Below are 21230 nucleotides of genomic sequence, written 5' to 3' on the forward strand. Positions count from 1 at the left end.
CCCAGCTCAAAAACAGCTACAACTATCACAAGGCATCAGTTCCTGAAAAGCAGCACAAACTGTAGCTTAGGCGCTGCAGTAACCACCGTTAGAGAAATGCTCCTGCTTTGCTGGGGCATTAAAATGGGACAACTCCACCCATTTGTATGAATGTTGAAGATTAGAGTTTTGCTGTATTTACTGTTTGCCACAGAAGTTCTGAAGGATTTTTCTTTAGTAAGTAATTTGCAAAATCCAATGCAAACACACAGCACATCACACAGAAATCACTTGTTTGTCTTTACAAACCTGAGTCTTTGTGTGCTGCAGTGACAATTGTGCCTACGAACAAGAGTTTGCATTTACTGGTGGAAACGGAAACGTGCAGCTGAGAACGTGAGAGCAAGAACGAGTGACGGCAGCGTCAGCAGCAGGGCTCCGAGCAACACTGCTGGCCTTGAACAATCTCCAGACTCAGCGTCCACCATGCCCACACTGCCTGTGAGGCTGCAGGCCCACCGACTTTTCAAGGAGACAAAGACAACAAAAGGGACAGACAGCAACACCTGAAGAGAGCCACAAAACACCACACAGCGAAGGGGGCATCACGCAACACGGCGAGGCAGGGCTGCTGCGCACAAGGGCCGAGTTCACGCCACTGTCAGAGCCTAGGCCCTGCCGGGAGCGTGCTCAGGGCTGTGGTGGGTATGTCGGTAGCCGCCGCAGAGTCATACAACTGCAGAACCAGGGTGAAAGGAAAGAAAATAAACCAGAGTGAGAAACTAGGGCAGGGTTAACAATGTCAAAATGAAAGCAAACCAAGAGGACCCCAGAGAAACGACAAGAATTTCCCAGTGACAAAACAGTCAGCCTGAGCCTGTGAAAGGGCTCCATGAGATCCACTCCCAGCATGCCAGGTGCCTACCACTGCAGGGCCCATGGTGAGCCTCAGTTTCAATCCTGGGGCCTGCAGGGAGCCCAGCCAGGCTGTGGACAGGGTCCACATCCAGGTGTCCCAACACTCCCTGGTGGGCCAGAACTCGTGGCAGGAGGTGAACCAGAGGCAAAGCAGCAGAGGGGCCACCACAGCCTTGGGAAGAAGCCCCATGGTGCTCAGTCCATGTGCTCAGGCCCAGGGCACAACACAGGCACCTGACACAGGGGCGCTGGCCACAGGGCCCAGGCCTCACTGGGCCGTTCAACAGTATGCAGGCCACACACCCCTTTATCTGCCAGGAGGCCTGACAAATGAGGTGACTGGCTGAAGTCCAAGGGCTCGAAGCAGTGAAACACCAGGTGGTCTCTCCTGGTGGAGTACGGCCCAGCTGCCAGCTGGCTGGGCACAAAGACACTGGAAACGGGGCAGCAGAGTTCACAGGGAGGGGCCTGACCATGAGGCTGCCCCCGGACAGCAGAGGGCAAGCAGAGAAAGCATCGTGAGAAACAGTGACTATGGACGCCCAGATGCAACAGCACTGCCAGGGAAGAGATGCAGGCCCTCGATGCCGAGAGCAATGCATGACATCAGAGACGTTCCTGAAAACACCCTGACAAATCCTGAGGAGATGCAGGAAAACGAGGGCCTCAAAGGAAAAGAAACGGGATCTTGAGTCGTGTCTCCAGCACCACTTCACTGGCAGAGGAGGGGACCTGAAGAGACTCCAGGCCCTCGTGGCCCTCAAGGTTGCCCTGCACTCCCTCTGTGGACACACGGACCACGGGGGCAACAGGGCTTAGAGGCCATGGGGAGATGACACTGACCTGAGCCCAGCAGCAGCCAACACCGCAGTGAGGACTTCACAGCTGGCCAAGGAAAATCCAGCCTGGAGCAAGGTCAAGCAGGCCAAGCAGGCAGGAGAAAAGGAAACACAAAGAGCAGCAGGAAGGGCCTAATGCCAGGAGGTGCGGCAAAAAAAAAAAACTTGGCTAAATGGACCAAAAGAAGATAAGAAGATACTCACAGACACGCTTTTTAAAAAGAGTCATGAATATGGTATCCATACAAGGCACAACTAAAACAGAATGTTAAAAAAGACTTAAAATAAAAGGACAAGAAAAGATACACAAGGAGAAAAACCCCAGACTAATCCTTCACCATCAGAAATTTATATAAAAAATAGAAACGGGATAAATGGGAATGACAGAAATAAACCAAGAAAAGGAGAAGACAAAGAGTGGGCACAATCACAGGCACAGTTTAAAACATCCCGCGGGTCCAACGTCTTCCACCTGGAAAACGCTCCCTGGGCCAAAAACTACAAGCTTGTGGGACCCAGATGTCAACATGAGCACCACAGGTGAAAAGGCTGGGGCACCGCCAGGAGGCACGACCTGAACCCCACATCCTGTGAAAGGCAGCAAACGTGTCTGAGAGCGTCCAACCCAACGAAGGCAGCAAGAAACCATAGGAGCTGGCCGGGCACCGGGGCTCATGTCTGTGATCCCAGCACTATGGGAGGCCGAGACAGGCAGATCACTTGAGGTCAGGAGTTTGAGACCAGCCTGCCTAACATGGTGAAACCCCATCTCTACCAAAAACATAAAAAATTAGTCAGGTGTGGTGGTGCGCACCTGTAATCCCAGCTACTTGGGAGGCTGAGGCAGGAGAATCACTTGAACCCAGGAGGCGTAGGTTGCAGTGAACCAAGATCATGCCACTGCACTCCAGCCTGGCGACAGAGCAAGACTCCACATCAAAAAAAAAAAAAAAAGAAAGAAAAGAAACCATAGGAACAAGAAATCACAGGAACGAGGGCAAAAATCAGCAAGACAGAAGACAGCAAATGAGAATGGAACCAATATCAAAAGTTGGTTGTCTGCTAAAGAGAAAGATGTAAATAATAACAATAATAATAAATGAGATTTCTGAATTGGCTGCGGTGGTGCCTGCGATGCCCCGGCTTCTAACTCCAATCTGTGTTCTGAAGGGATGACCCCGAGGCCACAGCCATCCTGGAAGGAACTTCTGGAGAAGCGAAGGCCCCTCTGCCTCCCACGTGCCTGAGATCCATGAATGCAAGGCGTCTGCGAGGTGGCAGAGTGGGCATGTGGGCGGCAGGGCCAGCTCGGTGTGAGCTGGAAGGGCATGGGGAGAAAGCCGGAGTCAGAGGCAGCGACCGGGGAGGCAAGGCACAGGGACTGAGGGCGGACGCCCTAGCCCTGCGAAAAGCCTTTGCTCGAGCTGAACCAGCTACTGAGGACACAGTTCCCTGCAGGCTCGAGATTTTAAGCTTGTTTTGACCATTTTCATTTTAAATACCTTTGAGAACAAAATATCTAAAAATCCGAAAAGATACAAACTAATACTGTTAAAACTATGTTTTCCCAATGAGGATTAATGTCAGGCACTTGGTTATTTTAAATGAAATTTTAAAGTAGCTCTTGTTTGCCGCACTTGGCTCTGCCTCCAGCTGCTGCTGTTGGACTCAGAACCCCTCTTTTTTCCACCTCACAGAGGTGGGGACCCTCCAACCAACAGGACCAACAGACAACCCGCCTTCTCGGAAAGGGTAGCAAAGCCAGGGGATGCCTCACCTGATCCCGCACAAGCTTCCCATGCCCAACATTCCATGAGAAGCTATGTGCTGGTTTACACTTGACCCTCTAGAGACAATGAGCGTCCCTGGGAGCTGGGAAACCGTGGCAGCTGTATCCGCACCCCACAGCTTGAACCGACCTCCATATCCCGCACTCCTTACCAGCTTCTCTGGCCTCGGCGTCCGTGGCTGTGGCCTCCTCCCGGCTCCACAGACGGGTGCACTCCTCCCTCAGCACTGCCTGCTCCTGGGCCGCCTGCTGCAGCTGCCGTCTCAGACTCTCCAGCTCCAGGACCAGACGGTGCTCAGAATGCTCCTTCCCGGCCAGTGCCTCCTTCAGATCTGCCGTCTCCACCTTGAATCCCTCGAGGGTGCCTTTGTGGGAGACACAGATACCCTGACAAAGCCAGTCCCGGATGCAACTGAGGACAGTTCAGAGGGAGGGGCAGGGCCTGCTCGGAGGGAGGGACGGGGCCGCTGCCCCCGAGAGCAGCAGAGCTAAGAGCCAGCAGCTTCCAGGACCCAGCTGTAGGCCCCCAACAGCCCTGCTGGCCACAGTAGCTCCCAACCACCCCGTTCCTCCCAAACCATGGATGCCTCCCGCTGTTGGCTTTGTTTTTACATTTCACCGTAAACCCCTATCCCAAAGGCTTCCTTTCTTCGGTGAGGCCGGGCCTGCTCCCCATTCCTGTGCTCCAGGTGCCCCGAGGCCTCGTGCTGCTCACCCTGAGTCTTGTGCAGCTCCAGCGCCAGCTCTGCCTTTGCTGCACTCTCCTCCTTCAAGCACTCCAGCAGCTCCTGGTGCTTCCTGACAACCTGTGCTGTCTCCTCATTTTTAAAACTAAATTCTTTTTCAAAACGAGAATGAATTTGTCGTGCTTCTTCCAGCTGTTAAAACACATTTGCAAAACATTTGCAAATCAAAACTCCAGATCAAAAATAACATTTCTGATCTGGATGTAAGCCTACATTAAAACCAACAGAATGCCACTTCTACCCCCAGACCCTTCGGGCCGTCACCACCCAGGCAGGGCCAGGCCAGGGTGATGGGACCTGAGCGCATCTCAGCCACCCTCCAAGACACTGTGGCCACGGTCTCCAAGGAGCACCTCTCCCCGGCCTCCCAGCTCAGCCCTGGGCCCCTCTCCCTTCCTCCAGACGCTCCCCTGGCGACTGTGTCCAGTCTGGGGCTCCCAGGCCATCTACAGGCTAAGAGACCCACAGTAACCTCTGAACTCAAAAGTTAGCACAAAAGAATTTTTTTTTTTTTAAGATAGGGTCTTGCTCTGTCACCCAGGCTGGAGTGCAGTGGTGCAATCATGGGTCACTGCAGCCTCAGCCTCCTGAGGAGCTGGGACTGCAGATGCTGCCACTATGCCTGGCTAACTTAAAATGGGGTCTCGCTATGTTGCCCAGGCTGTCTCAAACTCCTGGGCTCAAGTGAACCTCTTACCTCAGCCTCCCAAAGTGCTGGGACTACAGGAGTGAGCCGCTGTGCCTGGCTGAAAAAAGGATCTTTGATTGCTTTCCACGTATTACTATTTAACATCTTTTCTAATTGTCTAAAATGTTCTAAAAGGATTTAAAAATTTTCCTTTCTTAGTGATAATCTCTAAATATGAAAACACTCCACGTGGAATTGCAATAGTGCATGAAGTAAAGGAAATGGGCCTGTTTATTATCCAAATTAAATAAACAGATTCTCATTCGTAGCAAGCCCACTTCCTCAAGGATCTGGTTCAGAAAAGCTTCCTCCTTGGGGAGAAACCCGTGTGAATGTGGTTGGCACTGGCATCCACCAGGCTCGTGTGGCATCATCAGCTACTCGTTGTACACTTCTCCACAGGACCCCGGGAGCCTGGGCCTCACCTGCCTGCTGGAGTCCAAGGCCATCTCCAAGAGGCCGTCCACGGCCAGGCTGAGGCTCTGGAAGACCCTCCGGATGGGCTGCTCACATTCCCGCACGCTTTCTGGGCTCATGAGAAAGCTTTCACGCATGTGGCTGCTAATTTCAGCCACGGAAGACATCTCTGCACATTCAGACAAAGTTCTGTCCAGCTCTGGGAGGGCGACATCAGACCACGTCTCCTCCAGCGCCGGAGCTACAAGAAGAGCAGACGCCGGCACACGCGGCTCAGCGAGCAAGCTGGCCGCAGCCACGGCAGCCACGATGACAAGGAAGCCACAGAACTCAGAACGTCGCCCCAGCTGAGACAAGACAGCGCCATGTCTACAGGAGCTGGCAAATTTAGCCCAGATCCCAGTCTCGGCCTTCTGTAAGTGCGGGAACTAGCAAGAAACCAGGACAGCAGCGCTCCCGAGAGCACTGCCCAGTACAGAGGCTCCTCTCAGAGAGCTCCAGGCCCGCAGAGGGCCTCAAGCACAGGACCAGGCGGCTGGTCCCAGCACACTCACCTGCCGACAGGGCCAGGCCTGCGCCCGCGTCATCCAGGCAGAGCCCCACGCGCTCCCCGATCCGGCTCCTCAGGGTGATGGCTGCTCTCAGCGTCTCTCCAAACAAACCCAGCAGCCTGCGCAGGGCGTCCTGGAGGGCCCCTCTGAGACAGGAAACACCCATCATCAGGCAAGCCGGTCACAGCGTGAGAACCCCCACCCAGGACACTGCTGAGGGGCTGCCCACCAGTTTGCACACCTCAACCCACGGCCGCCTGTCCCCACGGGGCCAGAAGACATGATCCTCATGCCCGTGTGAGCACAGGAAGCTGAGGCCACAGACAAGACAACCACATGGAGCCCATTCAGGGACACGGGCTTCCTAGGTGAGGTCTTCCTGATGCCATTTCTGATTTGTAAAAGTCATCATATTAGGAACACAGCAAACCCATCCTGCAGGTGTGCGATGTGGCCGCACAGCGTGAATCACCCAGGAGCAGAACAGGCTCTGTCTCTCCCCTGGAGCACAGGCTGCACCAGCCGGCCATTTTACAAAATGTCTGTCCAACACCACGTCACGCCTCAGCCACACGTTCACAGGAGTAGCGTGGCGGGAGGAGCATGGTGTCTCCCAGCCTCTCTCTAGGCCTCGTGCACATGCAGTCTGGGATGCTTCTGTTTTTTTGTTTGTTTTTTTTTTCTTTTTTGAGATGGAGTCTTGCTCTGGTGCCCAGGCTGGAATGCAGTGGCATGATCTCGGCTCACTGCAAGCTCCACCTCTCAGGTTCACGCCATTCTCCTATCTCAGCCTCCTGAGTAGCTGGGACCACAGGCGCCCGCCACCATGCTCGGCTAATTTTTTGTATTTTCAGTAGAGACGCGGTTTCACCGTGTTAGCCAGGATGGTCTCGATCTCCTGACCTTGTGATCCACCCGCGCTGGCCTCCCAAAGTGCTGGGATTACAGACATGAGCCACCACGCCCAGCCGGGATGCTTCTGTTTTTACACACAGGGGCTCCTGAGGCCACAGGCCCCTCTACACCTCGCTCCCTGCACTATGGTTTAGGGGCAGCCCTCCCCACTGTGACACCGCTGAGGACAGGCACATTGACCCGGTGCCTACACAGCCAGCCCTCCCTCTACTCTGTTCACAGCTCTGTCCCCAGAGAGCCCAACCCTGTGGAGCAGATCATGAGGACTCATTCGTGGGGACTGTGAGGTGAGAACAGGAGGCAACGTCGTGCAGGCCCCAAGGAACCCGGGACTCTGGGCAAATAACAGGGAGGGGGAGTCCTGAGGAGGGGCTTGACAGAGAGAATGCCACCTGCTCCCTGGCACACTTCCATCCCCCAAAATGCCCAATTCCTGCAGGCATCAGGGAGTCTGCTGCCACCCCACCTCAGGACAGGCAGCCCCTCCAGTGTCCAGGGACTGCGGGCTCACCTCTGCGCCCCTCATGTTTAGAGCCTGGGGCTACCCCGCCCACCACCCACCTCTGCACCCCCGAGTTTAGAGCACAAGTCGCCCCACTGGCCTCTGTGCCCCTCGGTTTAGAGCCCTCGCTCATTCACTGACCCGGGTGACTCAAGAGTCAGCACCAAGCTATGAGGTACCCACAGCCAACTGCTAGAGAAGGCAAGGTCCTCACAGAAAAATCACAAAATTTGATGAAAAGAACAAAGAGAGACCTATACAGACGGACAGACCCTCAGCATGACAGACACTAATGCTCCTGAAACAGCTGTAAGCTCAGAGGGTCCCATTAGCCCGACCGGGTCTCCCGACCCTGGGTGGTCTCCAGAGCAGAGCGAAACCAGTCCAGAGCTTCAGGACACAGCAGCACAACCCAGAGGCCTCGGGCAGGGACACGCCAATGGGAGCAGCCAAAGACCCACACAAGTGGACAGGGAGGACGTGCACCCACAGGGAGGCTGAGTTTGCCAACACGTTGCCAAGTCCACTGCCTAGACAGGTGCAAGCAAGAACAATGGGAGAGCTGCAGGCTCACCCCAGAGTCACACAAAAGCAAAACTTAAAACCCTGTGAGATGACCTGGGAAAAACCTACATGGTGTCAGAGGAGCAAAGTTTCTCAAGACCCCAAACAAGATAAAAAGGCAGTCGAGCCTGTGGGACAGCATCACTGCAGGTGAGGAGGCACCAAGGTGGGATGCGGCCCAGAATCGTGCGCTCAGGGGAAGCGACCCATTGGTAAGCAGGCCCACAACCCGCCCTGGGAGAGCCCTCGGGGCTGTGCTCCCCAGGCACAGGCTCCCAGCGGAGAAACGAACGGACAGGGCAACGGCCTCTGCTCGGGCCAGTCTCAGAAACACGCACAACAGAGAGAGACACATGAGGCATGACCCTCGCACACAGTCCAAAGCACAGGAACCACGAGACATGTGGGCCTGCACCGCACACCGGGGACGAGAACACACTGCAGGGACGCGGACACCAAAGGGGAGGGGTCGGGCTCTGTGTGGGAGATAATGGCTGGTTTTAATCTGGCCAGATGAGGAAATGAGACACAGCAGGCAGGGTGGGAGGAGGGAATGGGGGCTGGGAGATGAGACACAGCAGGCGAGTTCTTCCCAGTGCTTACAATCTTTCTAAGTGAGAGGAAGAAGGAAGCCAGGTCCCCATCCACCAGGAGCCAGTGTGCACGGTGGACCAGTCACGCAGCCAGGAGATGTGGGGACCAATGGCATCCACATGACCCAGTGGGTGCTGGCAGCCACAAGGCAGCCTCGGTGCCGAGCACACACTGACCTTTCGCTGTGGGACAGGTCGACGTCGGCCTTGAGCATGGAGAGGAGGTTTGCACCTTCTCGGTTCTCCCGCTCCCGCCTCTGCTGCAGCACCTCCAGCTCGGAGCGGCACTCTTCTATCTCGTGACTTAAGGATAAAACCTGGTCTTTCAGCTATTGGGAAAAATGGTTAAAGCTTTAGTTAAAACAATTTGGTTAAAAGTAAATGGCTGAAAGGGACTTTCAACATAATTTCACTATTCAAGAGTCTGACTTAGGACTTTGGCGCCAGAGCGAAAGCACTTCGGCACATTCCTCAACTCACAGCGCCTTGACTGACAGCAGTCGAGGCGTGGCCCCAGCACAGGCCGAGGACCATCTGCACATTTAATAAAAATACAGCAAAGGTGAACGAGGTGCTAATTAAAGATGAAAATTATTGATACGGTTTTTCCTCCATTATTCATCATTTACAAAAGAATACACAAACATCTCCTGGTGGAATCTGAGGCAAGGGGAGGGAAGGGGCCAGTTCATCAGAGATCCACCGCTCAAACAGCAATTTGAAATAACTCACTGTATTTGGTCATTCACAAAAGTCAGTTGCCAGGCAGGCAAAGATCTCTCTTTCTGAGACAGGGTCTCACTCTGCTGCCCAGGCTGGAGTGCAGTGGCACAATCACAGCTCACTGTAGCCTCAATCTCCAAGGCACAAACAATCCTCCCACTTCAGCTTCTTGAGAAGCTGGGGCTACAGGTGCGTGCCACCACACATGGCTAATTTTTTCATTTTTTGTAGAGACAGGATGTCCCTATATTGTCCAGGCTGGTATCGAATTCCTGGGCTGGAGTGGTCCTCCTGTCTCAGACTCCCGAAGTGCTGGGACTAAAGTGTAAGCCATGTGCCGAGGGAGGGCGAATGGGGAGTGAGAGTCTAATGGGAACAGAATTCAGTTTTGCAAGATGAAGACTTCTGGAGATGGACGGTGGTGATGGCTGCACAACACTGTGAATGCACTTCCGCCACTGAATACACAACACTGTGAACACGCTTCCACCACTGAATAAGCACATCGTGAATGCACTTCTGTCACTGAATGCACAACACCGTGAACGCGCTTCTGCCACTGAATAAGCACAACACCGTGAACGCGCTTCTGCCACTGAATAAGCACAACACCGTGAATGCGCTTCCGCCACTGAATAAGCACAACACCGTGAACGCGCTTCTGCCACTGAATAAGCACAACACCGTGAATGTGCTTCCATCACTGAATACACAACACCGTGAATGTGCTTCCGCCACTGAATACACAACACTGTGAACACGCTTCCACCACTGAATAAGCACAACACCGTGAATGCGCTTCCACCACTGAATAAGCACAACACCGTGAATGTGCTTCCATCACTGAATGCACAACACCGTGAATGTGCTTCCATCACTGAATACACAACACCGTGAATGTGCTTCCGCCACTGAATAAGCACAACACCGTGAATGCACTTCTGTCACTGAATGCACAACACCGTGAATGTGCTTCCATCACTGAATGCACAACACCGTGAATGTGCTTCCGCCACTGAATAAGCACAACACCGTGAATGTGCTTCCATCACTGAATGCACACTGTGAAATGCGCTTCTGCCACCGAATACACAACACTGTGAATGCGCTTCCACCACTGAATAAGCACAACACCGTGAACGTGCTTCCATCACGGAATGCACAACACCGTGAATGCGCTTCTGCCACCGAATACACAACACCGTGAATGCGCTTCCGCCACTGAATAAGCACAACACCGTGAATGTGCTTCCATCACTGAATGCACACTGTGAAATGCGCTTCTGCCACCGAATACACAACACTGTGAATGCGCTTCCACCACTGAATAAGCACAACACCGTGAACGTGCTTCCATCACGGAATGCACAACACCGTGAATGCGCTTCTGCCACCGAATACACAACACCGTGAATGCGCTTCCGCCACTGAATAAGCACAACACTGTGAATGTGCTTCCATCACTGAATAAGCACAACACCGTGAATGCGCTTCTGCCACCGAATACACAACACCGTGAATGCGCTTCCGCCACTGAATAAGCACAACACCGTGAATGCGCTTCCACCACTGAATAAGCACAACACCGTGAACGTGCTTCTGCCACTGAATAAGCACAACACCGTCAACGTGCTTCTGCCACTGAATAAGCACAACACCATGAATGCGCTTCCACCACTGAATAAGCACAACACCATGAACGTGCTTCTGCCACTGAATAAGCACAACACCGTCAACGTGCTTCTGCCACTGAATAAGCACAACACCGTGAATGCGCTTCCACCACTGAATAAGCACAACACCGTGAACGTGCTTCTGCCACTGAATAAGCACAACACCGTGAATGCGCTTCTGCCACCGAATACACAACACTGTGAATGCGCTTCCGCCACTGAATACAACACCATGAACTCGTTTCCATCACTGAATGCACACTGTGAAATGCGCTTCTGCCACCGAATACACAACACCGTGAATGCGCTTCCACCACTGAATAAGCACATCGTGAATGCGCTTCTGCCACTGAATGCACAACATCGTGAACGTGCTTCTGCCGCTGAATGCACAACACTGTAAATGTGCACCACCATGAATGCGCTTCCGCCACTGCACCACACACTGAAATAAGATGAAAATGATTCTATGCCATCCACATCTTACCACAAGGGAAAGGGCATCCCACACACCTGCTGGACTTGGTGATTCTTCTTTTGAAGCTGCAGAGACAGAGACTCTTTCTCCTCTTGGTGAAAAGGCTGTGTCTGCGCACTCTGGAGCTGAAGTGTCTCCTCTTTTTCACGCAACGCAGCTTTCTTTTCACCTCCAAATTCAACCTGTATGCATCAATAGCAACAAAAAATACCAGTAAGTTAGAAAAATACATTCTCTGCTGTTAGCTAGAATTCAGCACACTCAGCAGATATGCACGGAGCCCCCACTCCGCACCAAGAGCCGTGATGAGCCAGAACACGGCCCCCATCACACAAAACTTGGGTTCAAGGACTTCACTGGGAACACAAAGTCCTGGTTTTGGAGATAAAACACTTAAGGAGACACAAGTCTGCACTGGTGACAGCTGCGTGTCATGAGCAACTGCTCACTACCATTCCCAAATAGCTCCTGTAAGATCTTCAAGAGTCACACTAAGAAGTTCACCATCAAGGGATTACAGCCACGAAAATCCAAGATATTTGGAAACCCAGGTTTCTTCCCTTTTAAAAGATTAAACCTTCTTTCTTTCTGAATAACAAAAACTTTTAAATAAGATTCAATAGATGAATTAAATTATGTATCTCTATCTATCTATCTATCTATCTACCTACCTACCTACCTACCTACCCACGTTGAAGGACTCTTCTCTGTCACCCAGGCTGGAGTGCAGTGGCACGATCTCAGCTCACTGCAACCTCTGCCTCGCAGGATCACGGGATTCTCTTGCCTCAGTCTCCCGAGTAGCTGGGATTATAGGCGCCTGCCACCACACCCAACCAATTTTTGTAATTTTTCTTTTAGTAGAAACAGGGTTTCTACTAAAACCTGTTGGCCAGGCTAGTCTCGAACTCCTGACCTCAAGTGATCTCCCACATTGGCCTCCAAAAGTGCTGGGATTACAGGTGTGAGCCACTGCACGTGGCCAATTAAATTAATGAAATAAGCTTATTTTTTTAAACCTACAGAGGTAGCACTTCTAGAATGGCAAAATAAGGACCTCCAAAATCTGTTCCTCTATAAAAGCAAAAGTGGTAAAAACCATCAAAACCAATGTCTTCAGAGCTGTGGAAATCTGGTCAGGTTTGCAATCAGAGGAGTGTTTATGGAAAACACAGGCTGAGTGTCCATCAGAACAAACTTTGGGTGCTTAACTTTGCCCTGACCCCGTATCTCCTCTCCAATCTAACAGCCCTGAAAACTAGTAGTTGCTGGGGTGGGGTGGGGGACAGAATGGATTTGGAATACCCCAAAACTTCCATGCACAACTGCCCGAGCCCACCTGCCAGGCACCTCGCTGCCATGACTGGGTCAGAGCTCTCGGTGTCAGAAATTCTACCCCGGGGCATTGGCTGGAAACAGTCAGTGGCAAGTGTTTAATAGCTGCACCTGCCCACAGTAGAGAAACCAGTTGGGACTACTAAGGGGCTGCTGGAAAAACAAAAGAAAATATTTGAGAATGAGACGTCCACAGGGGGCTCTGACAGCTTTTGGGACTCTACAAGGTGTGAACACGCACAGGGCTGTGCCCACACCGGAAAGGCCCAAGAGGCCCTGGGCTGGCTGTAGTGACCATGTGGCTCGGCACAGCAGGGGTGAAGGCCAGGGCCAGGCTGTCCACCGCCCGCCAGACCCCAGAGGGCACAACACACACAGGGCCCTCAGCAGAAAGGAAGACTGAAATAGAGCTCCCTTGACATCTGGAGCTGAAAAGTACAATCACTGAAAAAAAAATTCACTAGAGCAAGGCTCAGCAGCAGACTCGAGCAGGCAGAAGACAGAAATCACATGCTGGAAGATAGGTCAATTAAGATGATCCAGTCAGGGAACAGAAAGAAACATGAAGAAAACTCAGCAGAGTCTCCAAGGCCTGTGGGGCCAGACAGAGGGAGAGAAAAGGGCAGAGGGAACCCTTGAAGACACAATGGCCAAAAACCTCCCCAAATTTGATGAAAATAACAATAATAATAATAATAATAATAATCCCCACATACAGCTCAATGGACTCCAAGTAGGACCAACTGACAGAGACCCACACCTCACCCATCACAGCCAAACCTCAGCAGTGTTCAGGCCAAAGATTGAGGCCAGCCAGTGCGCGGTGGGTATATGGGTGCCGCTCAAGACATGTAGCCCCAGGAAGACGGGCGAGGCTCACGACACACAGCCCGGGAAGATGGGCGCAGCTCACAACACACAGCCCGGGAAGACGGGCACGGCTCACAATACGGAGCCCCGGCTGACGGGGAGGCAGCGGAGAGCCCGCCCAGCACTGAAGGAAAAGCCTGTGGACCTTGAAGTCCACATCCAGGAAATGATCTCTCAAGGATGAAGGAGAAATTAAGACATTCCCACAAAAACAAAAGCTAAGAGGATTCATCACTAGCAGACCTGTCCTTCAAGAAATCCCAAAGGAAGTCCTTCGGGCTGAAACATAAGGCACCAGACTTGAATTCCCAGGAAGAAATGAGCAGCAGTAGTGCAGGTAACGACACAGGGAAAACAGGAGACAAAACAACATGGCTTTTGTTTGTAACTCTTCTTCCTCCCGATTTAAAAGACGTGTGTAAAGGGTACAGAAAGAAAGATGTGCTTGGTACGACAATATGAGCACAAAGGGCAGATGAGGGAATGAAGCTACATTAGCAAATAATTTTGTAAGCTTTTAAAATTAAGTTGGTATTAATCCAAACCAGATTGTTAGAAGGTGCTTGCTGTAATGCTGAGGGCAAGTGCTAAGAAAATAACTCAACAAATAGCAGTCCCCTCTGTCTGTGGTTTCAGTTACCTGTGTTCAACCTCATTCTGAAAATACCATATGAAAAATGACAGAAGTAAACAACTCTTATGAGTGTTAAACTGCCTGCCCCCAAGCTGAACAGTGTGAGGAAATCTGGAAGGCCAGGCCGGGGGTCATCCCTCTGTCCGGCGTTATCCACATGGCAAGCACTACCCGCCCACCGGCAGGCATCTCGGTGATCAGACCAACTGTCACAGCATCCCAGTGCTTGTGTTCAAGCCACCCTTATTTCATTTAATAACGGCCCCAAAGCGCAAGAGAGGTGATGCTGCAATTCAGATGTGCCAGAGACGCCACAGGTTGATTCCTTTCAGTTAAAAGTTGATGATGGTGCAATTCAGACATGCCAGAGATGCTACAGGGTGATTCCTTTAAGGTAAAGGTTGATGACAGGTATGTATAGGAAAAAACAGCACATAAGGGTTCAGAACCATTCATGATTTCAGGCACCCACCGGGGGTGGTCTTGGAATCCTTCCCCTGTGGGTAAGGCGGGACCACTGTATGGTAAAGGAAACATCAAGGAAATGAAAGTGAAAAAGGCAGTCATGGAGGAATACAGGAACAAAAAGGGCGTAAGATGTACAGAAAACAAACATCCAGCAAGTCCTGACACCTGCCACAATGTGTGTGAACCCGGGAAAGACACGAAGTGAAAGTGGTGGATGCCAAGGGCACACGCTGAGTCGATTTACGTAAGACGCCCACAGCTACGGCAAGCAGATGGCAGATCACCAGGGATGGGGCAGGAGGGAGAATGGGGAGTAACTGCTAACGAGTGGGGGGCTTCTTCTTTCTTCCTTAATTTTCATTTATTCCTTTTTGAGACAACGTTTTGCTGTCACCCAGACTGGAGTGCAGTGGTGCGATCTCAGCTCCCTACAGCTTCAGCCTCCTGGGCTCAAGCGGTCCTCCCACCTCAGCCTTCCGAGTAGCTGGAACTACATGGGCAGGCCAACATGCCAGGCTCATTTTTTTATTTTTAGTATTTTTTTATTTTTGGTCTTGAACTCCTGGGCTTCAGGAATCCTCTTGCCTCAGCCTCCCAAGGTGCTAGGACTATAGGCAGGAGCCACTGGGGGTTTCTTCATGAGGGGATGAAATCCATTAGAATAAACTTAAGATAAGTGATGACAGATTCTCATCAGAAAAGGTATGTTAAACAGCAGATTTAAATATTAAAATGCATGCCACAAGTTGCCTAGAAAAAACTCAGTTTTAAGACAATGAAATTATTTTGTGTTTTAACTTGGCATGTGAAAAGATAATTGATAAAGTAAGTTTTTTGTACCTACTCAGCAGGCAGGAAAGGACAGCACAGAGCCCGTGCCCTCAGCAGTGGGACCTGCTCCTCCTGGACGGCTGGAGGGGAGTGCCGGCTCCCGCTCCCCACCCAGCAGGGCCAGGCGGGCTGAGGGCTGGGGCTCCACTGGCTTCAGGAGAAAGAAGACGTCAACACTGAGTGAGTGCCTTTTCTGAAGTAACTAGGGCAACAGTTTCAATAAACACATGGAACCTTTGACACCAGAAATGACCTTTATTCTCTATCTTTTTCATGTGATAAGCCATGGGGAGGAAAGGATAAAGGATCGGGTGCCCCCCGTGCAGGCTTGGAACTTGCTGAAGGTGCCAGGTAGGCTGTGCAGCTGCATCTTAGTCACGGGAAGTAGAAACAGGTTCACAGCGTACAACACTAAAGTCACTCTCAAGGTCTCCAGACCATTTGGAATTGTGAGTACAGTTCACTTTAATAAACTTTCTCTCCTGGATTTGATTTAGTTCCATTTGTTTGAAAGGAAAGACTCCAGATTAACTTCTGAGCTGTGTGCACACTACAAAGTTTCCAAAGAACTTTAATTACCTTGCGGAAGCCCCAACCATCAGCAGTGCGTCTCCTGGGGGACAGACGCATTGATCCAGACCAAAAGCCAGGGAGGAGGCAGCAGGCCAGGAGTAAGAGGTCCAAACAGGGATGCTGGTTCTGGGTATACCCACCACGAAATGCCAGTGAATTCAAGAACAAAATCCCAAATGCCAATGCAGACCGGCAGGACGGAGGCCAAGGGACTGGGAAAATAGGAAAATTAATCCGCAAGACAAGACACTGCCATGGTGCCCACAACAGCTCACGCTCAGAGTCACAGTGGACGGGCTCCTCAGGCCCAGTCAGGCGCAAATCAGGTACTTCCCTCCTGGCACCCACAGTGTCAGCCTGTGGGGCCCAAGGGCAAACCTCTGTGCTCCCTGTGCCCAGCAAAGGATGTGGCAAGAGTCCAAGGCTGAAATCAGTGGCCTCTGAACATCTTACTCTCTTTGGACAAAAATCTCTCACTGAGGCCTACTGTGTAACGATGAGAAAATCAAACTTCTGTTTGAGGCCACCACGGGAGCCCAAGAACATCACCCACTCCCACAGCCTGCAGAGCCTGCCCTAAGCCACAGATGCCCCCAGCTACACCCTACTCAGGAGCACAGCTGGTTCTACGCTCTAGCCCCGCGGCCTCCTGGATCCCGGAGTCACACACGGCAGATGGAGAGGGTAGAGGGCAGGCTCCACAGAGAACTCCGGCCAGGGAGGGCCAACACTGCACGTGGCCCACCAGGCCGCCCGGGCATGGCAGACGGGCAGCGCCCCCCACCACTGGCAGCTGGAAGCTTCGTGTGTCCAGTCTTGACCTTTGCTTTGTTTCAGGGCACAGCACCACCCGCAGGAACCGCCTTGCACCTGGGGAGCCACCCAAACTGTCCACGCTTGGCCCTGTCCTGCCCGCACACTCTCAGGCCTTCGACAGACCTGCAGAGGACGTACGAGGTAGTGGAGGCCAAATGAGGCGGCTCCCCGCAGGGGCAGCCCCCAGGAGACATCGGGCAGGGCTGGGCAGGTCAGAGGCATGCAGGCCCAACAGAGGGACGGCCAGTGCCCCACGTGTGATCCCTCAGGCCCAGGGCCTTGGCTCAGCTGCAGTGTTGTGCAGAAGCGTGCGTCCTCGGCCACCCCCTCAACCCGACCTGGACGGCTCAAAGGAGGTTTTCTTCCTGCAACTCCCGGCAGAGAAGGCTCCCACAGGCTCTGCCAGGGGGTTGCAGGAAGAAAACTGGAAACTCTTTAAATTGACCATGTTCTGGTTGGGCGCAGTGGCTCACGCCTGTAATCCCAGCACTTTGGGAGGCCAAGGTGGGCAGATCACGAAGTCAGGAGATCGAGACCATCCTGGCTAAAACGGTGAAATTGCGTCTCTACTAAAAATACAAAATGTTAGCCGGGCGTGGTGGCAGGCACCTGTAGTCCCAGCTACTCGGGAGGCTGAGGCAGGAGAATGGTGTGAACCTGGGGTCGGAGCTTGCAGTGAGCCGAGATTGCACCACTGCACTCCAGCCTGGGCAACACAGCAAGACTCCGCCTCAAAAAAAGAAAAAAAAAATGACCATGTTCTAAGTTGTGAGGTCCGTATCAAAAAGATGTTTTTAAAAAAAGTTATTTTCAGGTTTTTCTAAAATCCACACAATCACAGAAAAATATCACATACATTTTAATCATAAATAAGTGGCATGCACAGAGAAAACCGATGTCAGAAGGCAAAGACATTCAACTGAGGACGCATTCAGAACATTCAAACACTGTCTAAACCAACATTAATATTCTCTCAATATTAAAAAAAAAATTAACCTATGAAAAGATTTGGGTTTTAATCCAAGAAATGATGAGACCGCCTTGAGCACCCCACAGCGGCCACATGCAATTCACTTCTGCACTCAGCTCTGCTTCGTGTTACCAGCACAGGCAAGGCAAGGCAGGGCAGGGCGGGGGAATCTTATGGGATACATATTTCTATCAAAAAGAAATCAAGCTTACGTTTTCAGAGGACTTTCCTCACAACCAAACTCCCAAGGGCGGTAGCCCGGAAAGTAATTCAATCACCCCACAAGCGTAGGTCACGTCACCCTGCTGACAAGTGACTGCTGTTCCAACAGCTGCAAAGATATTTGAGGCTCAGAAAAAGCATCGCCACAGGGAAGAACAGGACAGCCCAGCTATTCTGGGACAATGACCCAAAACACTCCCGTCAGGGCTCGGCAGGGCTCCGTGTAAGTCTTTTTTTTGAGACGAAGTTTCGCTCTCATTGCCCAGGCTAGAGTGCAATGGCACGATCGCAGCTCGTCACAATCTCCGCCTCCTGGGTTCAAGTGATTCTCTTGCCTCAGCCTCCCGAGTAGCTGGGATTACAAGTATGTGCCACCATGGCCGGCTAATTTTGTATTTTTAGTAAAGACAGGGCTTCTCCATGTTGGTCAAGCTGGTCTCGAACTCCCAACCTCAGGTGATCCACCCACCTTGGCCTCCAAAAGTGCTGGGATTACAGGCGTGAGCCACTGCGGCCGGCCTGTGTAAGTCTTTTCACAGGGTAAAGCCTGAGGAAAGACCAGGAGCAGAGCGGCCACCACACGAGAGGCATTCTCACCAATCACAGGCCTGTGGATCTACCAACACACTCACAGGAACGAGGGAACAGTGACCAGCATCACAGGAACAAACACAGATCCTGATGTGAGCCAGCCAGAAGAGACTGGCACGTGGGCTGGGCTTGTGATGAAATGCAGGAATCGCTGTGGGTGTTTTAGGTGAGATGGATAAATCCTGGTTATGCTGTACTGGGGGAAAACACCTCACTCGCAGACACATGGTGTCTTGGATTTGCTTCTAAACAATCAGGAGGAGAGGGGGACTGATACACTGAGTGTGTACTCCACTAACCAGCGGGACCGGGGGCTTGCTGAGTTATTCTATTTCTGCAAATGCTGCCATCTGCCCCAAAAAAGATAATATAAAATAAACAGTACATCCCACCTCCCCGTAGCCCAATTATTTTCTTCTGTGAAATCAGCTACACCAAAACAATCACGTAAAAGAGTATCTGAGCGGACGGGCACAGTGGCTCACGCCTGTAATCCTAGCACTTTGGGAGGCCGAGACGGGCAGATCACGAGGTCAGGAGTTTGAGACCAGCCTGCCAACATGGTGAAACCTTCTTTCTACTAAAAATACAAAAATTAGCCAGGCGTGCTGGTATGCACCTGTAATCCCAGCTACTAAGGAGGTTGAGGCAGGAGAATGGCTTAAACCCGGGGGGGTGGAGGTTGCCGTGAGCCAAGATCACGTCACTGCACTATACAGCCTGGCGACAGAGCGAGACTCCATCTCAAAAAAAAAAAAAAAACACCTAAGACTGGGCACAGTGGCTCACGCCTGTAATCCTAGCACTTAGGGAGGGTGAAGCGGGTGGATCACGAGGTCAAGAGATCAAGACCATCCTGGGTAACATGGTGAAACCCCATCTCTACTAAAAATACAAGAATTAGCGAGGCATGGTGGTGCACACTGTAGTCCCAGCTACTTGGGAGGCTGAGGCAGGAAAATCGCTTGAACCAGGGAGGTGAAGGTTGCAGTGAGCCAAGATCACACCACTGCGCTCCAGCCTGGCGACAGAGCGAGACTGTGTCTCAAAAAAAAAAAAAAAAAAAAAGAGTATCGACATGCACATTCTTAGCAGCAAAGTAAAAAGATAACTTACTCGTGCAAACTTGTACCTCAACTAGAAAAATACTGCAAAGACACTCTTAGTCCAGGCCAGGTGCAGCTCACGCCTATGGTCCCAGCACTCTGGGAGGCTGAGACAAAAGGATTGCTTGAGGCCTGGAATTTGAGACCAGCCTGGGCAACACAGTGAGACCCCATTTATACAAAAAATAAATTATCCAGGCGTGGTGCCGCACATCTGTAGTCCCAGCTACTCAGGAGGCTGAGGCAGGAGGACCACTTGAGGCCAGGCGTTCAAGGTCGCAGTGAGCTGTGATTGCATCACTACCTTCAGCCTGGGCAACAGAGCAAGATCCTCTCTCCAAAACAACAACAACAACAAAAACAGTCACCCTAGAAGAACAAAAGTACAGGTTAAAAGATGCAGGTAGGCCGGGCGCGGTGGCTCAAGCCTGTAATCCCAGCATTTTGGGAGGCCGGGACGGGCGGATCACGAGGTCAGGAGATCGAGACCATCCTGGCTAACACCGTGAAACCCCGTCTCTACTAAAAATACAAAAAACTAGCCGGGCGAGGTGGCGGGCGCCTGTAGTCCCAGCTACTCGGGAGGCTGAGGCAGGAGAATGGCGTAAACCTGGGAGGCGGAGCTTGCAGTGAGCTGAGATCCGGCCACTGCACTCCAGTCCGGGCGACAGAGCGAGACTCCGCCTCAAAAAAAAAAAAAAAATAGATGCAGGTGACACACCATTTCAGAAAATGAACACCTCTTTGTGCTATGTGCAGATAAAACGGACAGAATTCCTCTAGCATGAGTCCTTAGAAAAGGGAGATAGAATCTGACTTTTCCAGAGAAGACAGACCTACACAATGCCCAGCAGGGTGCAGGTCTCAGGGCTGTGCCTCAGAACTGAGGGGCCAGTGTCTACACTGGGCAGCACCCAGAGCTGTCCATGTGAAGAAACAAGTCAGTTCTAACCTCAGAATCCGGCGCTGCGTCACCCATTCTCGGGAGCAGTCCCTCTTCACTGAGCAAACCTGTCAGGCCCAAAGCCTTCCTTTATGGCTAGAAATGAGATCTTAGCATGTCCTCTTTTAAAACCCCCTTGAAACAGTATGTACAAAAACAAACCACCTAAAATTTGCACACAATGTTTCAAGTAAATTACCAGTTATTTCTCAAGTGCTCCAAACAGAGACTCAAACCCTCCCCGCAACAGAAAGGCCAGGAGATCGTACAGACCCAGAACATGGAAACAGGAGGACCCCAGGCATTCAGCCTGTAGGACAACATGCAGAACGACATGTGTGCATGTGCTGTGTGTGTGCATGTGCTGTGTATATGAGAAAGTGCTGTGCACGTTCACGTGCTGTATGAGCATGTGCCCTGTGTGTGCACGTGTTGTGTGTGTGTGCTGTGTGCACACATGCCATGTGTATGTTCTATGTGTGTTGTGTATGTGCTG

At 51.8% G+C, this 21230-nt stretch overlaps 1 protein-coding gene across 5 annotated transcripts in view; it reads right to left on the reverse strand.

Moving 5' to 3' along the window:
- The window catches only part of PCNT (pericentrin), a 121241-nt gene that overhangs the window by 50268 nt on the left and 49743 nt on the right, over positions 1 to 21230 (reverse strand). For all 5 annotated transcript variants that reach the window (XM_010370097.2, XM_030914297.1, XM_010370096.2 and 2 more), the window contains 6 exons: positions 11411 to 11557; positions 8679 to 8830; positions 5931 to 6073; positions 5385 to 5617; positions 4241 to 4403; positions 3678 to 3890 (listed from right to left, as the gene is read on the reverse strand). In XM_010370097.2, the coding sequence (XP_010368399.2) occupies positions 3678 to 3890; positions 4241 to 4403; positions 5385 to 5617; positions 5931 to 6073; positions 8679 to 8830; positions 11411 to 11557 (1051 nt within the window). The remainder of the gene's footprint in view (positions 1 to 3677; positions 3891 to 4240; positions 4404 to 5384; positions 5618 to 5930; positions 6074 to 8678; positions 8831 to 11410; positions 11558 to 21230) is intronic.

This window comes from Rhinopithecus roxellana, chromosome 13 (assembly GCF_007565055.1).
Source record: "Rhinopithecus roxellana isolate Shanxi Qingling chromosome 13, ASM756505v1, whole genome shotgun sequence".
In the NCBI taxonomy this organism is placed as follows: domain Eukaryota; kingdom Metazoa; phylum Chordata; class Mammalia; order Primates; family Cercopithecidae; genus Rhinopithecus; species Rhinopithecus roxellana.